The 22,184-nt window shown below is 43.1% G+C and overlaps 1 protein-coding gene across 4 annotated transcripts in view; it reads left to right on the forward strand.

The window, feature by feature from the left end:
* The window catches only part of GRIA1 (glutamate ionotropic receptor AMPA type subunit 1), a gene marked incomplete at both ends in the record, with an annotated part of 127,130 nt that overhangs the window by 93,420 nt on the left and 11,526 nt on the right, over positions 1 to 22,184 (forward strand). For all 4 annotated transcript variants that reach the window (XM_082323758.1, XM_082323757.1, XM_082323759.1 and 1 more), the window contains 2 exons: positions 16,665 to 16,863; positions 17,419 to 17,666. In XM_082323758.1, the coding sequence (XP_082179884.1) occupies positions 16,665 to 16,863; positions 17,419 to 17,666 (447 nt within the window). The remainder of the gene's footprint in view (positions 1 to 16,664; positions 16,864 to 17,418; positions 17,667 to 22,184) is intronic.

Raw genomic sequence — 22,184 nt, forward strand, 5'->3', positions numbered from 1 at the left:
GGGGACAAGAAGGAGGCACAACTCCATCAGCAAGTGGAGATAACACTGCGCAGCTCAGCACAGCTCCCACAGCACGAGCTTGTTGGCTGTTGGATGGCAATTTGTCCAAATATTAATAAGCTTGGGATAGCAGGGAAATAAGAGCTTGCATAGCACTTTGATAGTGACAGCTTTTATGAATATGTTTTATCATCTGATCATTGATTAGTAGGAGTCCAGCTGGAGCATTCAGAAAGTCTTCCCAGCAGAGGGAATTTCAACTTTATCACTGTCTTGTAACACAGCCCCATGCGTTAGGATCAGGTTATTGCCATTTTCATTCTCATTGTTGTTCTTGTCATCATTATTCTTATTTGGGAAAGAGAATGTCTTCCTTTGGGGACATTTCGATAGCCAGTTTGTGTTCCAAGGAGGAGTGTGGAGAGGTGAAAAGCTGAGACTTTGCGGAATATCAAATTTTGAAACATCTTCAATAAAAAGTGTTGGGGGGAAGATCGGTGCTTTGATCCAAATCACAAGATTTGCTCTAGCTAAACATGCTTTGAATCACCATTTCAAAGTGTTTTATTTTGCTTTGAAATGGGAAATGAGAATGATTCTGTCATTATTATTTTAATGTTGTTAATTTGATCATCCTGATAATGAAAATTACAATTTCAATGAAACCAATATTTTCCCGTGGAGCACAAGAGTGCTTTCTGACTACAAATATTTGCAAGAAGAGAAAATTTAAAAAATGAAATATAGGAATTATTATAACTCCCAGTACTCTGAGTACAGCTCCTTGTGATGGTTGCAAGTGGAGGGAGACATTTCTGTGAAATGTGAAAGCAAGGAGGAAGCAGAAGAGTGAGAATTTCCGTAGGATGTTGTTGTATAGAAAGGCTCTGAGTGCGCTCCGTATTTCACATGTATTTTTCACACGAACCTAGTTCAGGATTTCTGTGACACATCACTTAGAAATGAATGCTTGGTAGAACGACATTGTGGGCAGGTGGAGATCTGCTCTATTCCAATATATTTCCTATGCGGTTGCTTCTAAACTTACCACTACAATCTCGCAGCATCTCCCCAGTAATGTATTAACCAACATAAATAGCTTCTGTTATACATCTGTTCTGTCATTCTCTCCCCAGCAGAAAGGAGCAAGTGCAGGGGTGTATTTTGTTTTTGTAGAGGTTTTGGCTTGTTTATTTCAGTTTTGTTTTGGGAAGGAGTAGAGGAAATTTGTCTGGAGGTTTTTTTTTTTTTCAGAGCTTGTTTGTTTTAAGTGCATATGCTGCTATGTATTTATCATGAAAAATAGTAAGATCAAAACTGCAGAGACATCACTCAGCACAGCGGGTGGTGAGGTTTGCAGCAGCTCCTTGCCCTCGTAAATGTGCGTTCCTTAGTCTCAGACCAGTCCCCAGGGAAGTTTAGTCCCCCACAGAGACAAAAAAATTGCTTTTGAAGGAAAGTGGTGTCCTTTTTACGGACCGTCTTGCCAGCAAAAACCTTAATCAGGCTTTTAAGTATGCTGGTCACAACCAACCAAGGACTTTAAAGATACACTGTGAATTTGATGACCTGTGGATGGCCAAGACAAAGCATAGCTGTGGGTTATGTGCTCATAGCCTCTTCTCCCAAGGAGTGAGGCTGCTGGGCATGAGGTCAACTGGTGTCCTTGAAGCTCTGAAGCCTTCATGTCTAGGCATGGACTGGATGAGTGTGACAAAGGCCAGGCAGTAACCAGTCATGGAGAGTCCCGGCTGTAGCTGGTGGCAGTCTGTGTTGTGCCTTTGGATGCTGCAACATGAGCATGAGCAAGGAATCCATGCCTCCTAAGCCATAAATGGAATGACTCAATTCTAGGTACATAACTTCAACTAAAGGAGGCTGTGAGCTCTTTAGACATTTCCCACTGGAGTGTGTCGTCCCCCTTCTGCACCATCGCTGACCAGTGGCCCCACTGGATGTGGTTCAGTCACTACCACATGGACTAATTTGTTCTGGTTGAGGTGAGATGGTCCGTTGTTGCCCTTAAAGCTTGTACTTTCGAAGTCCTGGCTGATAAACAGCAGAATGGGGGAGAAGCAACATTCTGGAGTTGTGAGTAGTTTCATGTACATAGTAATGGGCAGAAATCAGTGAAGTCTGAAACGGGCCATAAACCATTAGGCTTTGCGAAGTGCTACTTTAACTTCAGAAAACAGTCATGAAATTGCAAAAGCACTCATTAAATGTGAAATACAGACCCAGAAAGGAGATTGTCAGAGCAGGCATCAGAGGTAATAAATATCCTGCAGCCAATAGCGAGAGCCTGCAGCAAGAGAAATGTGAAGTAAATATGACTCACGTTGTACCATTTTTCAGAAATGTAATTTGATAAATTGTCTTCAGAGCTTAAAATAACCCCAGTGTGTAGCAGCTGTGAAGAGTGGGACCTCGCTAACATCCAGCATGTTGCTGCCATTCCTCGCTCAGGATGGACCTGAGGCCTTTGAGAATGAGACCAAGGGGACATCTGGGCTTCCCAGCCTCCTCTGCAACAAAACGTATTTTTCATCTGCTCCATCATTTTCTACAAAATAAATTATTCGATTGTTGTGGAAAGGATAACAAAGCAGGGAGCAAAATATATACTTCCATTCTGAGCTTCCTACCTTGATCTTCTATTTTTTGTTACCTCAAAATGTGTTGCTTCATATGGTTTGAGCCCAAAAGAGACTTCCTGTATATTGGAGACTATTAAATTTAGTCCAGTTAACTCTTCCTGTGACTCAGAAAACTTATGTTTGCCTAAAATTAGATACATTTGGCTAAAATATATCTTCCAGAAAGGCATTTATTCTTCCTGTGAAGATACCATGAGACAGAATATATACAGTTTCTCTCAGCTGAGTGACCCTAGGAGTCTTGTCCCCACTGGAGTTTGACAGCAGGATAAATACCACACAGTATCACCCAGTAAATGCAGCCATCCTGTGTGCCCTGCCAGCAGAAAATTGAACAGACATCTTCAAAAATAAACCCAGATTCATGGGTGCTGTCTTTATACTGTGGAAACAAAACACCTGTATTTTGAATTCAGATCAAAACATACCATAAGTAGAAGGGAAATATACAGTCATATCATGGCATGATAGGATATCATGTCACAATACCTGGACGACACAGCTTGAAATTGCTTATTATAATCTGCATGATTGAGAACAGAGCTGAAGATGCCCTGGTCAGCCTGTGCTGGAAGCGAAACGATGAATGAAGCTTTCATCACAGCCTGGGTCTGGGAGAGAGCCAGACTTGAGAGGGGATGTTTTGAGAGCACCAGCAGGGATGGATGAGCAGGAAGAGTTTCTGTGCCGGCTGGTCTGTGCAAGGTGCCATAAGGGAGCACAGCTGGAAGGCGGCTGGGCCATACCAGTGTGCCCTAAAGACTATGGGTGTTCACTGCATGCAAGGAGACATGGCGCAAGATGCAATTCGCCCTTCAGCTGGCTTGAGATAAAGAGTTAAATGGGTCTTAACTTGCCTGCAGAGTCCAGACCTGGAGCCAGCGCAGGGTGCAGTGGTACGTGCCAAGCAGTGAACCCCTGGCTGGGGGAGGAACATGCTGCTTAGGGAGGTTGGCTGGCAGAGATGATGAATAAATGCACTCTGAGGTGGGAAGGAGAGATATAAATGCTGGCTGCTATCCAGTCAATAGATACAATCTATTATTTATAGGCATCTTGTGGACATCGTTATTTGTTTTTAGAGACATGGAAACAGTGCATTCTGGCTGATCTATATAGTGTGTAGCTGGGCTTGTATTTCACTGCACTCCTTTGCAGGCTTTCTGTTGCACTCAATCATAGCAGTTTGTCTGTTGAAAGGCAAGTACAGTATTTATTATGCACCTGTAATTAATGCTGAACATTTTCTTCTGCTATTTTTCCTGTTTATTTACATTTCTTTTCAGATCAATTGAAAAAATCACAGGAGACTTCAGTCATAGAGCTGGTGGAAATAACAGCAAAATTGCTCCACAAGTTGTTAAGGTTTTTTTTTTCCTAAACTAGCCTCTAGAGATTTTGAAAAATAGCAGCACTTTTAAGTTTCATCAAGATGTTCCTAGTACTGAAGGTTTTATCTGGTTTTAGAGAAGATCTAAATCAGAAATTGTTTAGGACAAAAATTTTCTTTTTTTAGTGAGAGGTTTGATTTGCGTTGTTTCAAGGGAATTATTTCTGTTCTGTCTTTTGTTAACTTAGATTTGCAGGGTACTTACTTGTTTTGCTAAAAATTTAGAATTAGGGAAATTAGAACCAGCTGCATTTACCAATTAAAAGGATTTAAATTCCTTCCTGAAATGAAGGCTGAGCCTTGGTGTTAATTTGGTGACTCTTCTTGATTTCAGTGAGCATCTTCTCTGACACTCCAAACATCTGCCTGTCTTTTTGGCCTGATGCACGGTTCTGGTGCCATCCTTGTGGTACCCATTACAACCTTAAACAGGACTTAACTTGTCCTGGAGAGCCGCTGGAGAGCTGTGCAAGCTCTCCCAAGGCAGGAGTCTCACACGCAACAAGGAAAGATTTGTGGTTTTGTTTTTTTCCTTGCACTGTTTGCACAAGAAGGTCTGGGGGTGATGGAGTGGAGCTCACTGGCAGGGCTTGCTAAAGCCTCTCCGGGGACATGGGAGACACAGGCTTGCTCCTACAGACCAGGTTGCTGACCGTCAGTTGGATTCACTGTGCAATCTTGAGGGAAAGGGCATACTTTTGCAATGAAAGAAGCAGCGGTTTATCGTTTCCTTGGGAAGCACATACAACCTGCAGCTCATGCTGGGGCTGCCCTGGGGGACAAGGCAGCCAAACCAGCCTGGGAGCAAGGTTGGTTCAGCATCCCTGCTACTCCTGCTCCAATGTGGGGTGAATCCGGGAGGCTTGGAGGCTTGTCCGTGGGGACAAAGCTCAGGACCATTTATTTTGGGCAGTTTGCTTAAACTGATGAGCTGAGGTTGGTCTTTAAGAGCAAAAGTAAAAAATTAGGATTTGAACTTCTGGAAAAGTCTTCTTTCCTTTCAAAAGTGTACCAAATGATTTTGTAATTATCTCTACCTGGCAGAGTTAATTATGTCCAGGGAGAGGAAATTCAGGTCACAGGGTAACAACAGTACTTGCAAATCACTAGGAACTGATGACCACACTTATTTCTGAAACGCACTTAACCAGGGAAAGTGACTCACCAGAGGAGCAGCTTGACAAATTGCACAATATCTAACTAAACAGTTCCCTTTGGAGCTTGAGCACTTCCATGGCAACCAAAATGTGGCAGCCAGGGGAAAATGGAAATTCTTTTAAAATAGTCATCCTTGCTATCCTCTTTTTCATTTGGAAGAATGCTGAAGGATAGAGAGGACTCAGAGGAAAGAAATAACTAACTGAGAGAATATTGTTGGAAAATGCAATTTCGTCTGTAAAGGAAAAATGAATCTTTTGGATTTTCACGCTCTGCCATCTGAAAATTTCTAACTAACTGCTGCAGAGGTAATGAATGTTTCCTCCACTGATCTGTAGGGCACTTCCTCGGGATGGTTTCCCCATCAGGCATATCTAGTCGCTCTTCCACAGCTCTGACTTCAGGCCTTTACCATTGAGGTTGCTGGGGGACAGCAAGAAATTTGCTGAAAGTTCCCCCATTGAGTGACAGATTTACTAATCATTCTGCCAGCTGTGTTTAAATAAGAAGTCAAACACTTGACCCAAAAGCAGATTTATTAAGCTAAAAATATATTTGCGATCTCTTTCTTCAGGACTAAATAAATGTTTCTCATATTTTTGATTGAAAACAAAGTTAAAAATAGCAGGGCGAAAAGTGCATTGCCTAGTTTTTTTAATCTTTTGGGAAGTTTTATTAGGACATCTGTGATGTGGAAATGGCATGTGCTGCTTGTGTTTCTAGTGCTGTGCACTGGCTCAGGATCGTGAATGGCGCTAAGATTTATAGGGGTGCCTCTGAGATTTATAGCCTTCTCTGTGACTCTGGCAGGAGACCCTCTGAGGCTCCAGGGACTCCCTATTACGCTGTGCTCTGACCTGCCAATTTTCAATCAGTAAGAGAAACACACTTTCTCTTTTCATTTTCTTCCCTCTTGATAACCTGTTATCCCCAAGCAGTCGGCTCAGCTGGGGTCTGACATCCTCCGAGCGGCAGTCAGGACTGCGCATGGTTGTGTCTTCCTAATAGCTAGGTCGATTGCCAAGTGTTTTTGTTGAAGAATAAGGGTTGTGAGAAGCCGAATGACCTCAACCTCCCTGAAGTGGTGTCCTCTGCAAGGCCACCAGTCACACACTGCTTTAATGCTGGCACTCCAGAAAAATATTTGTAGCTAAGATGGGAAACCCTGAGCATTTTTTCACAGGGAAGCCCTGCTTAGATAACTTTTCCATATGCTGTACATCACTTTTATCAGCAGTAAGATATCATGTGCACACTGTCTGGATACACAGTCATTGAACTCCTCAATTCAAATTGTTCCAGCTCACAACACACAGAGCGTTCACAGCTGCTCTTTGCTGGTTTAACCACCACAGCTGGCCAAAGCCTCATGGCCTTCCATTGGGAGGCTCAGAGCAGTTCTCTTATTCCACTAGAGTTTGGGATTTATTGTACCTGTTCTGCTTTTGTCCCAGATTTCATCCAACTGCTTGTCCTGGTAACTGGGGAAGCACCATACCCCCTTTTCACAAGAAGTTCAGGAATGCATACATCCAGCGAGCAATGTCCATTGTAACACCCCAAAACAGTGAGCAGGCAAAGACAAATTTATTGAAATATGACAGACATGCTAGGTTGTTCCTTGTGAAAGGCTTGATGAAGCTGTGTAATCGAGAAAAGCAAAATGTGGGTCATGCTAAGAAATAGGGCAAAAGCCTTGCTGTGCTTAGACGGGGTCTGGAGTTGGAGGATGCAGAGCATGGACTCACCTCTGAAGTCTTGGTTTCCCTTCCATTTTCACTTGGATCACAGGAGCCAAGTGACAGCTAGGGGCCACCTGATTCATATCGTCAAATTGTAGGAAAGGGCATACAACTCGTGTATGCACCCCTTTCTTTAAGCAGTAGCCTATTTATGGCATTCCATCTATTTAATAAAATCATCCAGGAATTCTGATTAATGTCTACCCAGAAGAGCTGCTGCTTACCCTTAGATCCAAAGGCTAAGCAGCAATAATCCAATCATGGTAATCATAACTTACTACTTTGATCTTCAGATAAAAGAGCCTATAGAAGTGCAAAAGTGTTACATCACCGTTATTTGGACAACTTCAAAGCATGTTATATACACTAATGAATTCTCCCAACACAATCGCATGAGAAGTAATAGGAGGCAAACGTGTGAACAGAGGAGTAGAAGGGAAGAGGGGAGATGAGTCCTCATATGGTGAAAGGGAAAAGCAGTAAAAATAAGTACCTATACACTGTGGATAGGTGCGAGATGTGAAGAGGGGTCCACAAGGGCCCAGCTGCAGAAGTCAAGCACATGGGATGCTCTCCCGTAGGAGGGATTTTCTCTTCTCTCTCGTTTGTTGAAGCGCTCAAAAAGAAGCAAGATCTCAGGCTGCAGAGTGGCAGAGGGAGGGGGCAGCTTTACATCTCAGCAGTGCTTCCAAAGCCTTCAAAAATTAAAAAAAATCACCAAATGGATCTTAGCAGGTGAAATAGGGGCAGCAGAAACACTGAACATGTTTTCCCTTCGCAGTTTGGGAGTTTTAATGTTAAAAGACAGTCACTCCTGTGCACATAAAGCTCTTCTAAAAATCAGTGGCTGGGGAGATCAGACTCATTTCTCACCACTTCTACAAGGGATACAGTATGCCCTTGTAGAAAAAAGAAAGGCTCAGAAGTGAAAATAGAGAAAATGTAACTTTTACACTCTTGGTGAGGGATCACATTTTAAATTAGAAATGAGAGAGAAAGGGAAGGGAATATTTGGGAATATTGTTCAGAGTTAAAATCTTCCAGTGCAGAAAATACTCTCCTCCCAGAAGAGACCTTTTTCTCTTCACATTGGGAAATCTGACAAAAGACAGACAAAAAAAACCAGAGCAAAAAGAACCAAGGCAAGGCACCCTGGAAGAAGTCTGAACTAGGTTATTGTAACATTACCCCAAAGTCTCTGAAATGGAGCTCTAAATTGTGAGCATATGTAGATGGCTAAAGAGGATCTTGGAAAAATGAAGAACTGGTAGCATACAATCCAAAATATATTAAATGTTTGGGCCAAAAAAAGCTTTTTCATCCAGCAGACTTTGAAGAAGAGACTGAGGGGAGAGCATATGAAATCTAGCAACACAGCAAAGGACATTAGCACAATAGGCCATTGTTTAAAAAGAAGGATGAGTGCTGTTAAATTTGGGGCCACCTGAGGCTGAGGAAGTTCCTGAGTAATGAATCTCCTGGAGTGCTCCAGCAAGTGCTTCTGACAAAATTTTATGCTTGTCACCTTGTGAGTTTTTCTCAGCAAAGCGAACAAATGTCACCAAAGTGAGAAAACTACGTGAAGAGCCTTTTTTACAACAAAATTTTTTGCTCAAAGGCATGACAAGAGCCATTTTTTTTCCTTGTAGCAAAAGCCAGCAAAACTGCAGAAGAAGGATGACTTTGCCTTTCACCAGAGCTGCCGAGCAGCCTGAAGTAACCATGTGTTTCTCAGCAAACCTCTATCTAAACACCCATCCATTACATGCTTTAACTTGCTCAGCCCTGAACTGGTCGGGCAGTTGGACTAGATGATCATTGTAGGTCCCTTCCAACTGAAAATAGTCTAGTCTAGTCTAGTCTAGTCTAAACTACCCTGGTTTGCAACACGGAGAGAAACAATGTGCCTGTACTGAAGAAGATGGCAGTGTATTTCTTTGGATTTAGCTGTTCTGCCTTTCAACCACACTCTCATTTTTTTTTTAGGGTTCTATCTCATCCCTCTATCCCAGCCCTTTCTTTACAATGTTGTTATCCTGCGCTTTAGGGATAAGCATCTCATCTCAGCAGCCAGTTCTGACTGCTCAGGGATGGTGGCTCCCTCAAGTGAAGGATATGCCTCAGTTCTGCAGTTCTGCTCTGTACGAGTGTTTTTATACTATGGGTGGTACATGGGTCCTGCTGAAGTTGAGGGGAGCTCGTTGCTCCTGTCAGTCCATGCTTGCGTGACATCTAGAGCTTCCAACATCATGTCTCGTTAGTTGAGCAGGTGAGTTGTGTTGATTGCACGTCAGCAGGCTGCATTTTGTGGCCACTGAGGACCACAGGAGGGCACAACCTGCAGACTGCTACTGAGTCCATAAATTACCCTCTGCATAGCTGAGCCCATTTGATGCTGCCTCTGCCTGCTGGGATTGAGTGTCTCAGGAAGGGGAAGTGAGCAAAGCAGCAGCTGAGAGGTAAATTCCACCTGGTGACCAATGCTTCAGGCCACCCACCCAGGTGAACTTCATAAATGTGATTCATCCTCTTCTCCCACAGCTGGGAACTGAATTAGGGAGGTGAAGTAAGCTACCCTGGATCCCATAAAGTGGCAGGGCTTCCCAAGGAACAAAAAAAAAGAGCTTCTGGATGTTAGTCCTCTGGTTAGGCTGTTAGGTACCTCTTGCCTGTCAAAATGCTAAGTGAATGTCTTGAAAACAGCACGTAGCTGTTCCATGTAGTCATGCTTATACTTAGCACTGCAGCAATCCAAGCTCCAATGACTGGAGAACCGCAAGTGGCATGATGCATTTCTGACTAAGCAGGAAAACTCATTTTAGAAAGAAGTTTTGCCCATTAAAGGGAAATTGAAGAAAAAAGTGCCAACATATTCTGCAAAAGAAGAGATCAAATGGTAGGAGGGGGACCACATACTGGTGTCCAAGGCCAGTAGCTTAAGCAGAAAGAAACAGTAAATAAACTATGACTTATAATTAAAGCCTCACAGATATACATCTTCCCATTGAATCTGGGAGATTCTGCATATTTGCAGACAATATGTTCAGTTGTTGCAATATTTACACAGCAAGTGACCCCAAGGCCCCTTTGTAAAAGGACTTCTGCTGGGATTCTGCAATCCATATTGCCTCCTTCCGGCGTGTTGGCTTTGGGGGTCGGATGAGCTGGCATGGTTTGCCTGAAAACATGAGAAAGAACAGACCTCCAGCCCATGTACAAAAGTTAAGAAGCTCTCAATTTTTTTCATTCTTTTTTTTTGAAAACAAAAATTAGAAAAGCAAGAGTGAGACAGCATGGGAATCCCAGTACCTGTGCACCCTCAGCTTTCTCACCCTGTCTCACTGGTTAATGTTACCCACAGGGAATCAAAATACGCGGCTGTTACGTCTGTAGATAAGTTGTGAGGGTAGCGGAAGAAGGAATTTGTACCACTGGGAGAGGTAAATGAGAATGCCAATAGAAAACATTCTTACTTCTGTGTTTGTAAGGGCTCTCTTGACACTCCATATTAAAGCCCAGCACTGCAGTCGGGACTCCAGATTTTTGTACCAGGAGGTAGGATTCCATAATAAGTAAATGCAAACTAATAATGGCAAGAAAATTAATAATACAGCATGGACAGAGAAACATGCATTATAATTGCTCAATTTCATCACAAACAATTGGTAGCTCATTCAAAACTATCCATGGCATAGCAGAGCGTAAGAGGATAAGAGCTTTACAGCATGTGTGTGATGGATGCACCCAAAGCTGTTCCCAGCTCCACAGCCCCACACTAAGTTTGTTCCTCTATCTATGACTATTCACAGACTTTTCAAGCAAATCCGGGGTTCATGTCAGGGTTGGAGATAAAACGGTGAGACCAATCATGCCAGATGGTCTGTGACACACAGAAAAAGCAAAGCTCATTTACATTGACAGAGTTTAATGTGGAAAATTTGTTTAAAATAAGAGCAAAACTGGAGCAAAATGTTTGCAACTAATCCACTACCAAGTCGACCTTCAGATAAACCCATGAAATTATCTAGAGTCAGCATCAAATTAGCAGAGTAGTGTCGGAGATCAGAGGATCTGTGTGGGTAGAAGACCAAAAGTGGATTTGACCCACAATCAGTAGAACAAGCATATAAGAGCTTTTCTTTCAACAGTTTTGCATAAATTCATTCAGTGACAAATATGTCAGTTGACTAAGTGAGCCTTTATTAGAATTGATTTTAACAGCAAATCTGGGAAATCCTCCCGAAGCAACTATGGCTTTAGAATCCCAGCTATGCGCTTCTAATTAAAACACTGTCAGTTTAGGTGTAATTCTCCATAAGAAATGGATTTGGGGAGGGGGAAGGGAGAAGTGGGAAAGAACTGAGCTGCTGCTTGAACGTTTCTCCAATGAGGTTTACTTTGTATATTTTCTCATGATCTTGTTAATGTTTTTCACAAAAATGTATGATGCTCTTCTAATAAGATGGCAAAGCAGACGCAAACTCCTGTCGGCTTTTCCTACCTTCCATAAGGGATAAGATCAAAGAGCAAATTGTTTGATCAAGGATTGCATTTTGTTTTAAGAAATAAGAGATTACAGCGGCATGATTTTCTTTTTTCTGTGAAGAATCCATCAATGATAAGGCTAGAACATAAAAAAAAATCACTTCATGGGAACAAAGGGAACTTATAATTCTTTCCTGTTTTCCACTGGCAAAATGCAATTGCTTTTGCAAGGAAAGGTAAAAAAAAAGCCATCTAAGTGAGAAAATCAAAATGATTAATTTCAGCTTGGTCATCTGCAGTTTTTCCATTAGACAGATATAAAATAGCACATTCCAGAATTATCTTTTAAATTATACATGTGGTAGGTAAGGGTTTAATGTATTATAAAAGCTGAAAGAAAATTATTTGTAATGAGAAAGCAGAAACAAAGTTGTTTACCATGTTAAAATTATACCTTTTAGCCTTTCAGAAATGAAACATTAAGTAATAGAAAAATGCAAATCTTGGATGCACCCAAACCAACAATTTTCGGAATGCTACTTTGGGAGGACATTTGTGGCCGTTATCTTTTCATTCCGATTGAGAATATTAAGGTTTCATTTATAATTTCAGCATTTTCCACAGTGCTGAAATTCTGGTTCCCAGCCAGCTCTAATTTTAAGTAGATTGTGCACCTTGGATAATGAGGGCAGAGTATTTACCACTTACTCCTGCAAGGGTAGTGTTGGAAAGGAGTGCCCCGTTCTTGCTACTGTTCTGTGGGGGGCAGGCAGGACCTCAAGTCAGGGAGAGGATGGGGCAGGTGATTTTACCCAGCACAGGCAGGGCTAGAAGAAGAAACGAAGAGATCTTAATTTGAATTATGTAAGAAATAGTATAGGAGCAGAAGGAATAATATAGGTTGAAAAATGTACAATCTAGTCTATCTAGCTACTTCATCCCTTTCCTCATCCCAGAGTTAACCATTCATTAAAGCCTCTTTCACTGTTATCCTTGCTTATTTTATTCTGATTTTTTTTTAGATCCTGCTGTTCGCAAGTATTACTATGATAATGAATGTGAATAAATCCAGAGGTCAAATAGACAAATCCAAACATCCAAACCTTAACATATCTTTAAAGTATTAACCAGTGTGCTCCATCTCACCTTAGCTCTGCAGAGGACTGAGGCACTAACTCGTTTCCACACAGCAGAGAGCTGATTGCCTTCATGTTGTGCTTGAATGGGTACGGGGACATGTAAATTCTCAATGCAAGAGGATTTAAACCCCATACTGCCCATTAGTGAAGAGAAATGAACTTTGCTAGGGCTCGAGTTACAGAATATTTGTTAGTCAAGTGGAAGGTCATTTTCTGTTATCTGCTATGGAGTGTGATTTTCAAAACCTCAAAGTGACTTAAAAGTACAAGGTGTATCTACTCCTCTGTGACTGTTTTTACTAGGGCATAAACATGACTCTAAGTCCCACTGGCTTTCGACCAGGCTTTTAGCTCCCAAGTATTGAAGTCACTTCTGGAAATGGGACATTATCTCCTTAATTACAAAGGCACTTTTGCAAATATATCCCGTGATGGTAGCACTGCTGCTCTCCCGCTTGGTCCACAGAAGTAACAGAACACGATTGTACTGGATATTGTCTTTCCAACCACTTGCTTTTGGTAAGCAGTAACAGGCATTTGCTCAAAATCTAAACAGGCAATATGGTTATCCAGAGAAGCCCAGCTTGTCCTGTTTAGCCTGTGTTTGTTGCTATTGAGTCGTAGGGATGTCACATGGGATCTCATCTGCTTGCGTGACTTTTCGTCATGACTATTATTGTATTTTTTATTGTATTGCACTAGCCTCCAAGAGCCTTTATTACTGGCCAGCGCTCCCTTGTGTTAGATGCTGCACAGCTGTGGAGCAAAAGGACGATGCCCTGTAGAGCCCATATGCTGTTCTCTCTGCTGTGTGTTTACAGCAGTTTAGATTCACAGCTTCTAGCTCCAAGTGAAACTAGCAATGATGACAAACATTGCCCATTAGCAATGTCTGCAACAAAACATCACACACACGAAGCCCTAGCCATGCTGGCAGTCATAGCAAGCTGTTTATTTACTCTTCTTTCCTCCACTGTCTACGAGAGCGAGCACTCACCTGCTCACAGCATCTCATGTGATGAGGAGAAATGACCAGCACCAGCAGCAGACACAGCCCAGATGAGACTGGTGCATGACACAGACGTGCACCCTGTCCCATCTGGCTCCCATGGGAAAGAAGCTACAACTCCCTCTCCCTCTTTCCCCAGCCCTCCTTGTTACCTCCCAGTCTCAATACCCCATAGTTACTTTTTCATGTTGTCAGTGCCAGGTGCGGAGCTGGGAAGCATAAACCATCTGCAGCTGACAGCAGGCAGCCCCCGTGGGATAAGGCAGTAATGAATATCACCAGGATGTCGAGGGTCTAGAGGCAGGAATCCGGCTGACTGCTGCTGAAGGGATTGAAACAAGTTGCAGAAATATCCCAGCTTCGTCAGGAAGGAAAGGCTGTATAATTTGCAGCTGGAGATGAATGTGATTATTTGCCATGCAAATGAATTTTGCCAGCTCAAAGTGGCCTTCATCAGCAGAGATTGTTGTATTTGACATTATCCGGTTACTTTTGTTTAATGCCTCTGTGCCTTTTCTGAGCGCTTCCTTCCCTGAGCACACATCATCCAGACTAATTAAAGACAGGTATTTTTTTTCCTCTTCCCATCAATCTGAAGACATGTGAGCTGAATCCATAGCTGCCTCCCTCCCAGATCCCTCTCCAAATATGAAAGAAAAGGTAAAGTCGTCTGCGCTGACAGTCCTGCAGGCTGAGTATTCTCTGCGGATGGGAAGCACAATGGTCACATTCATCTCACCTAACTTTAGCTACTTAAAAATTAGCTGTTTAGTCCAACCTAGTCATCCCAGTTCCTTCAAAATTCAATTGAGAGGGAGATCTGTAGAAGGACCTCCTCCCAACATGAGATAGATGGTGTGAATCATCCCTGGAGGTCCCTGTTTGTCTTCAGAGCTTGTTTAGTGAGTGTGTCTCTCTTAGAGAGTTAAAGGTAGGGTAGAAGGACAGTGATCATCTGCCTGCCTTTCCCACAGCATCCAGCGGTCCCACAACAAACCTCTGATCTCCCTCTTTGGCTGGCAGTGATGGGGAGGCATAAAAAGAAAGTAATCTGGGATGAGGGACCATCGGTCTGCTTAGCCATGTTGCTGCTGTTGCCAATGAAGGAGGAGGCTTGCGTGAGATGCTGCAGGGCAGGGTAACAGCGTATAGCTTATGGTTGGAAACCATGCCTGAAAAAATCTTTGTCATACCTTTCTTGCTTTTTAAGATGTGTATGATTAAGAAAATTTGTGAACTCCCTACAGTATCACCTTGGAGATGGGTCCTGTAGACTTCCCTGAAAGACCTTGAAAGGTGGATATCCTTCAAAGTCATTCATTGAGCTGGGGTTTGTGGTGAGATGGACTTTGCTGCCTAGTTTCAGAAAAGCCCATGGAAGAAGAAACCAGAGGAGAGGGCAGAGGCTCTGCTCCGAAATGAGGTCCCTATGCAGAAGAAAGCCTGACACATCTCTAACCATAGAAATCCTTTCAGTCACATCTATGACATCCGAGGACCCCTTGTCCTTTCTGTCGCTGTAATCCCTTGGAGTCATGTTTCCTGCAGTTTCTCTCTGCCACGGGTGAAAGCTTCTGTTATCATTCTCCAGGAGTGCAGGGCTGACGGCGCATGTGGTGGGATGGGTCTTATTTCCACATATTAAAATGCCTGCTTTCCACTGTGCCCCGTGTGCTGTGTGTGTGGGAGCTCAGTCGCTGTGCCTGCTTTCTGCTGGGAAGTGATCTCAAAGAGTTTTGACAAAAGAGATTTCAGGGTGGGTTGATCTAAATGGGGTGATGACGTGATGTCTGCGGGAGCAGCTCCCCTCGCATCAGCAGCATTTAAAACCAGACCGGACAAACTGGAATGGTGTAACACAGATAAGCCATGTAGCTGGTGGGCTACGTGGGTTTAGTCTCCTTTCAGCTCTAATTTTGGTAATTAGTAGGGTGTGTTTTTTCCCTCAGTGGAGCGATGGAGCGTGCAGGTTGGTCTGTCAAGTTGTGTTAAACCACAGTAAACCATAGCAGCTGGACCCAAGGCTTCACACGGACCCGGACACGGCATGGCACACACTATCATGAGCTGGTCCAGTGCCCTTGGCTGGACTGGGATATCTCTGTTACCATCCGATAAACTGTATTTCTGTGGAGTGACTCAGGTCAGCAGAAAGACAACACTGAGACATGGTCCCCCACAGAGAAATAAACAGTGTTTCTCCTGGGCAGATTCTTCCCAGTCAGACTGTCCGGCTTTATAAAATAGCATTGTAAGTTACCTTCTGTCTGGGACAATGTTCTGCATCTAGAGAAGGAGCATATAAATAATTTAGACAGAATGCATGAATATTGACATCAATCTAAAATTATTTTCCGCTCTTAAAAATTATTTTAAAAGATTTTAATATAAATTAATGCCTGCTTGACTTATTTGCCTCTATAGTTATCCAATGGTTACAGATAATTGGCTATTTGATTGCAGCAAGTGCAAAATACCTAGATTTTAAGGCATTATTATGAACATCTTGTCTAACCATCTGCTGAATACAAAACAGAGAATGTCAGTAGGCAATTTATTCATTAAAGCTGTAGCTCCTCTCTGAGCTTCAATATGCCTTATAGAAAAACATGGTTTTGATTTTTAAACTTCAGGTGATGGAGGAGCTGACCTAGTGATCCCAGCTGGTCTGTACATCTGGTCTGGCTCCATGCTGGTACATCCCGCTGTGGGTACATGCCACAACACAGACCTCGCCAGAGCTGCTGTTTGGATGGGCATTGCCCTGCCCAGACAAACCTTCCTTGTAGTTGTCTCCATGTCTTATTATTAATATTATTATATGCTCTGAAAGGAGTTGAAAATCAAAGCAAATTCAATCAGTTTGTTGCTGATTTTTTTCACTGTGAATTTTTTATCCCCCCTCTAATTACACTGACACCTTGAAAAGTAGATTGAGAACTGAGACAGACCTTTGGCTTCCCTGGAAGTGGCGGGAGAATGTGACTTTGGGTAAATGCCCAGGTAAATGATGGGCCTGCAAGAGCGAGCTGCACCTTTTGGACCTTCACACCCCTCCTGTCTGACTCTCCTCTCTGTGTCCAGGTCTCTCTCTGGCCGCATAGTCGGTGGCGTCTGGTGGTTCTTCACCTTGATCATCATATCCTCCTACACAGCTAACCTGGCTGCCTTCCTCACTGTGGAAAGGATGGTTTCTCCCATCGAGAGTGCAGAGGACTTGGCCAAGCAGACAGAAATCGCCTATGGGACCCTGGAAGCTGGCTCCACTAAAGAATTTTTCAGGGTAAAAAGGAAACGTTAATGCAAATATTTTGATTAGCCCCTTGTTTAACAAGTTCTCCAAGCCCGTCCTCTCTCATCCTCAGTGCAGGTCTGTTTTTTTTCTCCTGCTTCCTCTTACCATGTTAGGACCTGCTGAGCTTGTGCTTCAAACAGCAAAAATCCAGTTTTCCCTGTGCTGGTGAGAAGGCTGGCTGTGCCTCCAGTACATGTGATATTCTGCAATTGTAAATACAAATAGGGAATATCCGTGTGCTTCTCCACATTACCAAGGAGCTACTCTCAGCAGCTCCAAAAGAAACCATATCCTGATTTCCAGCTTGGTTTGCCCTTGGTTTGATCTGCAAAATCACTTGCCGTACACCGGCATGTGTCAGAATTCAGGGGTTGATCTGGGCCCTGATGCAGAAATGGCAGGAGGTTCATTAACATCCCATTACCCCTTTTGCCTTCCTTGGCCCATCCGATATGTGGGTAAGTGTTCAGCCCAAGCTGGAAATCTCAGCTGCCACCCAAACCTCTGTTAATGCTTCTGTTGGGTTTCTGCTGTCCTACACAGCGATCCAAAATAGCAGTGTTTGAGAAGATGTGGACATACATGAAATCAGCCGAACCCTCCGTTTTTGTGAGGACGACAGAAGAGGGGATGATCCGTGTGAGGAAGTCGAAAGGGAAGTATGCCTACCTCTTGGAGTCCACGATGAATGAGTACATCGAGCAGCGGAAGCCCTGTGACACCATGAAGGTGGGAGGTAACTTGGACTCCAAAGGCTATGGCATTGCAACACCAAAGGGGTCTGCACTGAGGTAAGTAGCTTGGATTTGCTTTCTTTTGCCAAACCACCCAGTAAATCAATGTATGCACACAGTTCAATCTCCATTGCCATGTTAATCACAAAAGCTTGGGGCATGGAGGTGGGGGAGGTGGAGGGAAAGCGATGTGAAAACTCAGCGTGGTGTGCAGGGAAGTAAAATGCCTGGCTCCCATTGAGCAGCAATGGGAGCATCTAATTATTCAAGCCCTGCATTTGGAAACTGGATCCTGGCTGATCCACTTGCTATGAATGTGTCTGCTGTATCAGGTGATGGCAGGGGGGCTGCTGTGGTGTAACCATTGGTTTCACAGAGCATTACCCAGAAGGGACGCTCATCCTGTGCCATGTGAACTGCACAGCTTTGCAGAGTATGGTATTAGTCTGGCTTGGATCTATGCTTGCAGAGGGAGTTCTCATGGGGAAAGCATTTTGGTATTTCCTGAAATGAAATGCTATTTGGGAGAGGTGGGAAGCCAGTATTGACAAAGCCCTGCAAAAGGTGTGCATTTTCATTCACTGAGTCAATTCAGATCCTGGCAAGTGCCAAATTTATGGCAAGTCCAAAGGAGCACAAACCCTGCATTTCTGAGCCCAGACCTGCAGCTGTCACATGCCTTTGCCTACTGTCATATTAAATATCTTCAGAGACCTTCCTTTAAAAAGGACAACCCTTAAAAAGCACAGAACCAGATCTGAGTTAGTAGCAGAGCTTGGGTCCTGCACACAGCCGTAATCCTGGCCATGAGCTGGCCCCCTGCAAAGTGCATCATGCAAACTGACCTGCTCGGAGCAGCATTACCACAATCTGCAAACTGAGATGGTGATCGGAGTCACGCCAGAGGTAGCTTATTGGTAGCAGCTATGCAAGCTACTCACATTACGATCATGAGGAACACGAGCTGTAAGGTTTTAGTGGCACTAAGTCCTCAGAAGCCATAGCTTTAAGTAATCTGATCAGTGGTCCAACTCATTTAGTTATTTATTAAACATATTTTGATCAAAATATTTTGACCAAAATCGTACATATGGCCTTATACTTGCTTGCTAACATAACGCAATGCAGAGACATTTAATCCATGGTCTCTGGATTACTGGAAACCAGCTGAGCATTTGCTGATGCATTTGTCTGGTCACACAGCTCCCAAGCCAAAGCCAGCCCAAAGAATCAAAGATGTGTCAGCTGATAGTGGATGAGGCCCAAGGATTTTGATTACTACATTTATTAAGTCAGCTCAAATTGGATTTAGCACTGCCCATATCAGCAATTGCTGGAGGGATCTTTAGAGAAGCTCATGAATGCAGTGCAGGTGGTCCAGAAGGCAATTCTTGCATCCAGTGTGGTTCAGGCTCTGAAATGACTTGGGGCCCTCCAAATGAAGGTGGATATATTCTCACGGCTTTGAGATATTTTCTGTTGCACTCTCTCCAGTGTTTGTTTTCTGTCTTGCAAATATGGAAATTAGGATACAGGGCTGATTCTGTTTATTTATTTATATAAACATCAATCTTGTATCCTAATTTTGATATTATAAAAACAAACAAACAGGAACATCCTACCTGTCTTGTAATTGTTGGCATGTGAAGGAGCCGTTTATCATACTTCTAAGAAAAATAAAGAACAAAAAAGAAAATTGCATCAATCATTTTCATTTTGCAGCTCCAAACATCCCTCTGCTAGGCATGATTCCAAAAATTCCTAACATTTCTTTCTGTTTCCTCTTTTTCATCCCAGCTGCATGTAGAACAAATTTCTTATGGGCCTAATGGCAAAGGAGGAATGCTTGATTTTCCATCCGATGGTGTTTCTTTGGAAGAGTTGCTGTCAATTTTTGTCCCATTATGTTTGTTTTGTTCCTGTTGTTTTAATTGTTTCAATCTTAGTAGTTCCCTACAGTCATCATGTAGTGTCTGTTTTCCCCTTGGGGTCCTGCATGTGAGAGGTTGCCCTGAGCAAGGTGACATTCATGAGGCATCTGTATAGCATGGTCAGCCTGACTCTTATTCAGGCTTCATCTTCACTCACTTCCATCCAGAGTAAAAGCTCTGAGCCAGGTTTGGAGGCACATGTGAGCCAGGCCTAGGTGTGTTTTAGAAGCTGGGCTGCATTTTGATTTTTGCTGTGACCTGTCCCTTTTGCAGCTAGACCGGTTTTCCTGCATTTAGGATAGCTGATTAGGAAAGGATCCTAGAGAGATGCTAAATGAGAGTTTGCCATTGTTTTTCTTGTTTCTACATGGGACACAATGCCAGGATATTGCCACAGATGAATGAAAACAAGGTTGAAAATCCAGAAATAATTCTATGTGTTGTAGCAGGTGCAAACATCCCTCCCAGGCTGTCAGTTAGGTGTCTTGGGCTGCTAAAAGAGCTTGCTTCTTCCTCCCAGGTGAATCTGGCTTTGAATATCTTTTGGCCTCCAGATGTTAAAATTCAGTTGCATTTAGGCATGGCTGAGAAGGGCAATGATGGGAGGGCAGAAATTACACCTTTCAACACCAGCTAGTTCAAGGTGTGATCCCATCTGACGTGAGATAGTCATGCAGCTGCAAAACCCATCCATTTACCTGGCAGGAGCTCTTCTCCACTGTTGGACAAGTGATCAAGAAGAGGGCAAAAAGCCAAATTATCCAAAACAGAGGAAAGAAAACCCAAGAAATCCCATGTGAGTCTGGACTCAAGGAATAGGGAGGTTTTTGAGGTGGACATCTGGGAGGGCAAGTTCTTCAGAGCAGCCAGCCTGACAACAAAGTTCCCTAAAATACAAGTCAGTTTTCCTAGGGTCTGTGAATAAACACAAAATGTTCCCTGTTAAAGACTCACCTCCTTTCAGGACCCCAGACCTCTCAGTCTTTCATCAAAATACTCTCAAGATGAAGTACAGCTTGTTCTGTTTACTCCCATGAGCTGAAGAGAGAGACAATTAACTGAAATGAAGCTTCCTAGGAAAGATAATACATAACGCTTAGCACATGGCCCCAAAAATCATATGGCTGATATTGTGCTCAGGGAAACTGCAATGCATTTACTTTGTTAACACCTTGTACCCACATAGAAGCTGCAATGTATTTTGGCTCATTAGTTAACTAATCTTTTGCAGATGGTTCAGACATCAGAGTGCTAATTAACCTGTATTCTCTTTTAGAAGACAGAAATAATTATGATTTACTTAGTGTCACATTCTTTCTGGAACTAGACTCACATGCTTCCATTGGCTTTAAAGGCAACCAAAGTTAGACTCTGACCACAATACTGTTAGAGTAAAAAAGATATTCGGCCATCTTCAAATCTATACCTTCGCCTTCTCTTGGACTGGTAGCAAGTTTGACTGCATTTGGGTTTTGCTTTTTGAAGACTGGATTCTGCCTGAAGGAGGCTCCCAGTCCTTGTGAAGGCTTCAGGGGTTGGACAGGATCCCAACAGGCAGAGCCATCGTGGGCTCATGGAGGTCAGCATATTCCTCTTGCTCACAGCCAGGCTTTTTTAGAATTACAATGTAAGAAACCAGACCTGTTGGTGAGGATTTCTTGGTGTGGTACACAGTGCTACGTGCACAAATTCTCTGAGATGGGAGCTGCAAGGTCCTTGGCCTTTTTCAAGATCTGTTTTATTGATATTTAAGGTCTGCTGGTGGACGGTTCAGCCCTCCATCTCTTCCATGCTTTTTAAAGCCCTCTCACATTTGTGTCTCACTGTACTTAGCTTTTTTCCTCTTTTTCATGCAATGTCTACACCAACATTGCACCTGATACCCAGCATCCAGAAACAAACTGTGCCCATGTGCAGAGCCTATAAAACTCACTGCTGCACATCCTGAGTCAAGCTGCTCCCTCAGATGTTTACCACTGAAATCAGTGAGAAGTGTGTGAACACGTCTGAAAGCAGACTGTGGCACAGTTTGGGTTTTGCAGGCTATCCTAAATCCAGATCACTGGTCTTCTTTCTAAATGGTAGAGTCTGCTCAGCATCCAGACTCCTGCAATGTTTTCCATGGCTGGGGAGATGCATCTATGAAACATTGCAGCCATCCAAAAGTCCTAGGTGTTCTCAGCTGTGTATGTTTTAATGGTGCTGCAACCATCCCTTGACCTTTTGGTAACATGGCAATGATACCACAGGGCATACAGGGCCATTCATAGCTGACTATAATTGCCCGAAGTGAAGGAATTCACTTCCCAAAGCATAAAAGGGCCTTAAGTCCCTGAGACATTGGGAGCTCTGGAAAAAACTTGAGGGAGGGAACACAGATCTCAACATCAGATGAAATAAGATGACCAGGTTCTTTGTTGTGGTAGCATGGCCTTTCCACAGGGCTTCAGGAAAAGCAATGGTGACTACCACCAGTTGGGGATCCGCCCCTATGTTTCATACGTCCTAAAATGTCTGAAGTGTATCCCAACCATATGTTAATTTGAACATGTTAAAGTTCTTCTCGAATTGATTAAATGTTCTTTTTGTGTGTGTGTTACTTAATGAGAAATACTGCTAATCATGTTGTTTTTATATATGTCTT

The sequence above is a fragment of the Platalea leucorodia genome (genome assembly GCF_965183815.1).
Source record: "Platalea leucorodia genome assembly, chromosome: 11".
NCBI classification, from domain to species: Eukaryota; Metazoa; Chordata; class Aves; order Pelecaniformes; family Threskiornithidae; genus Platalea; species Platalea leucorodia.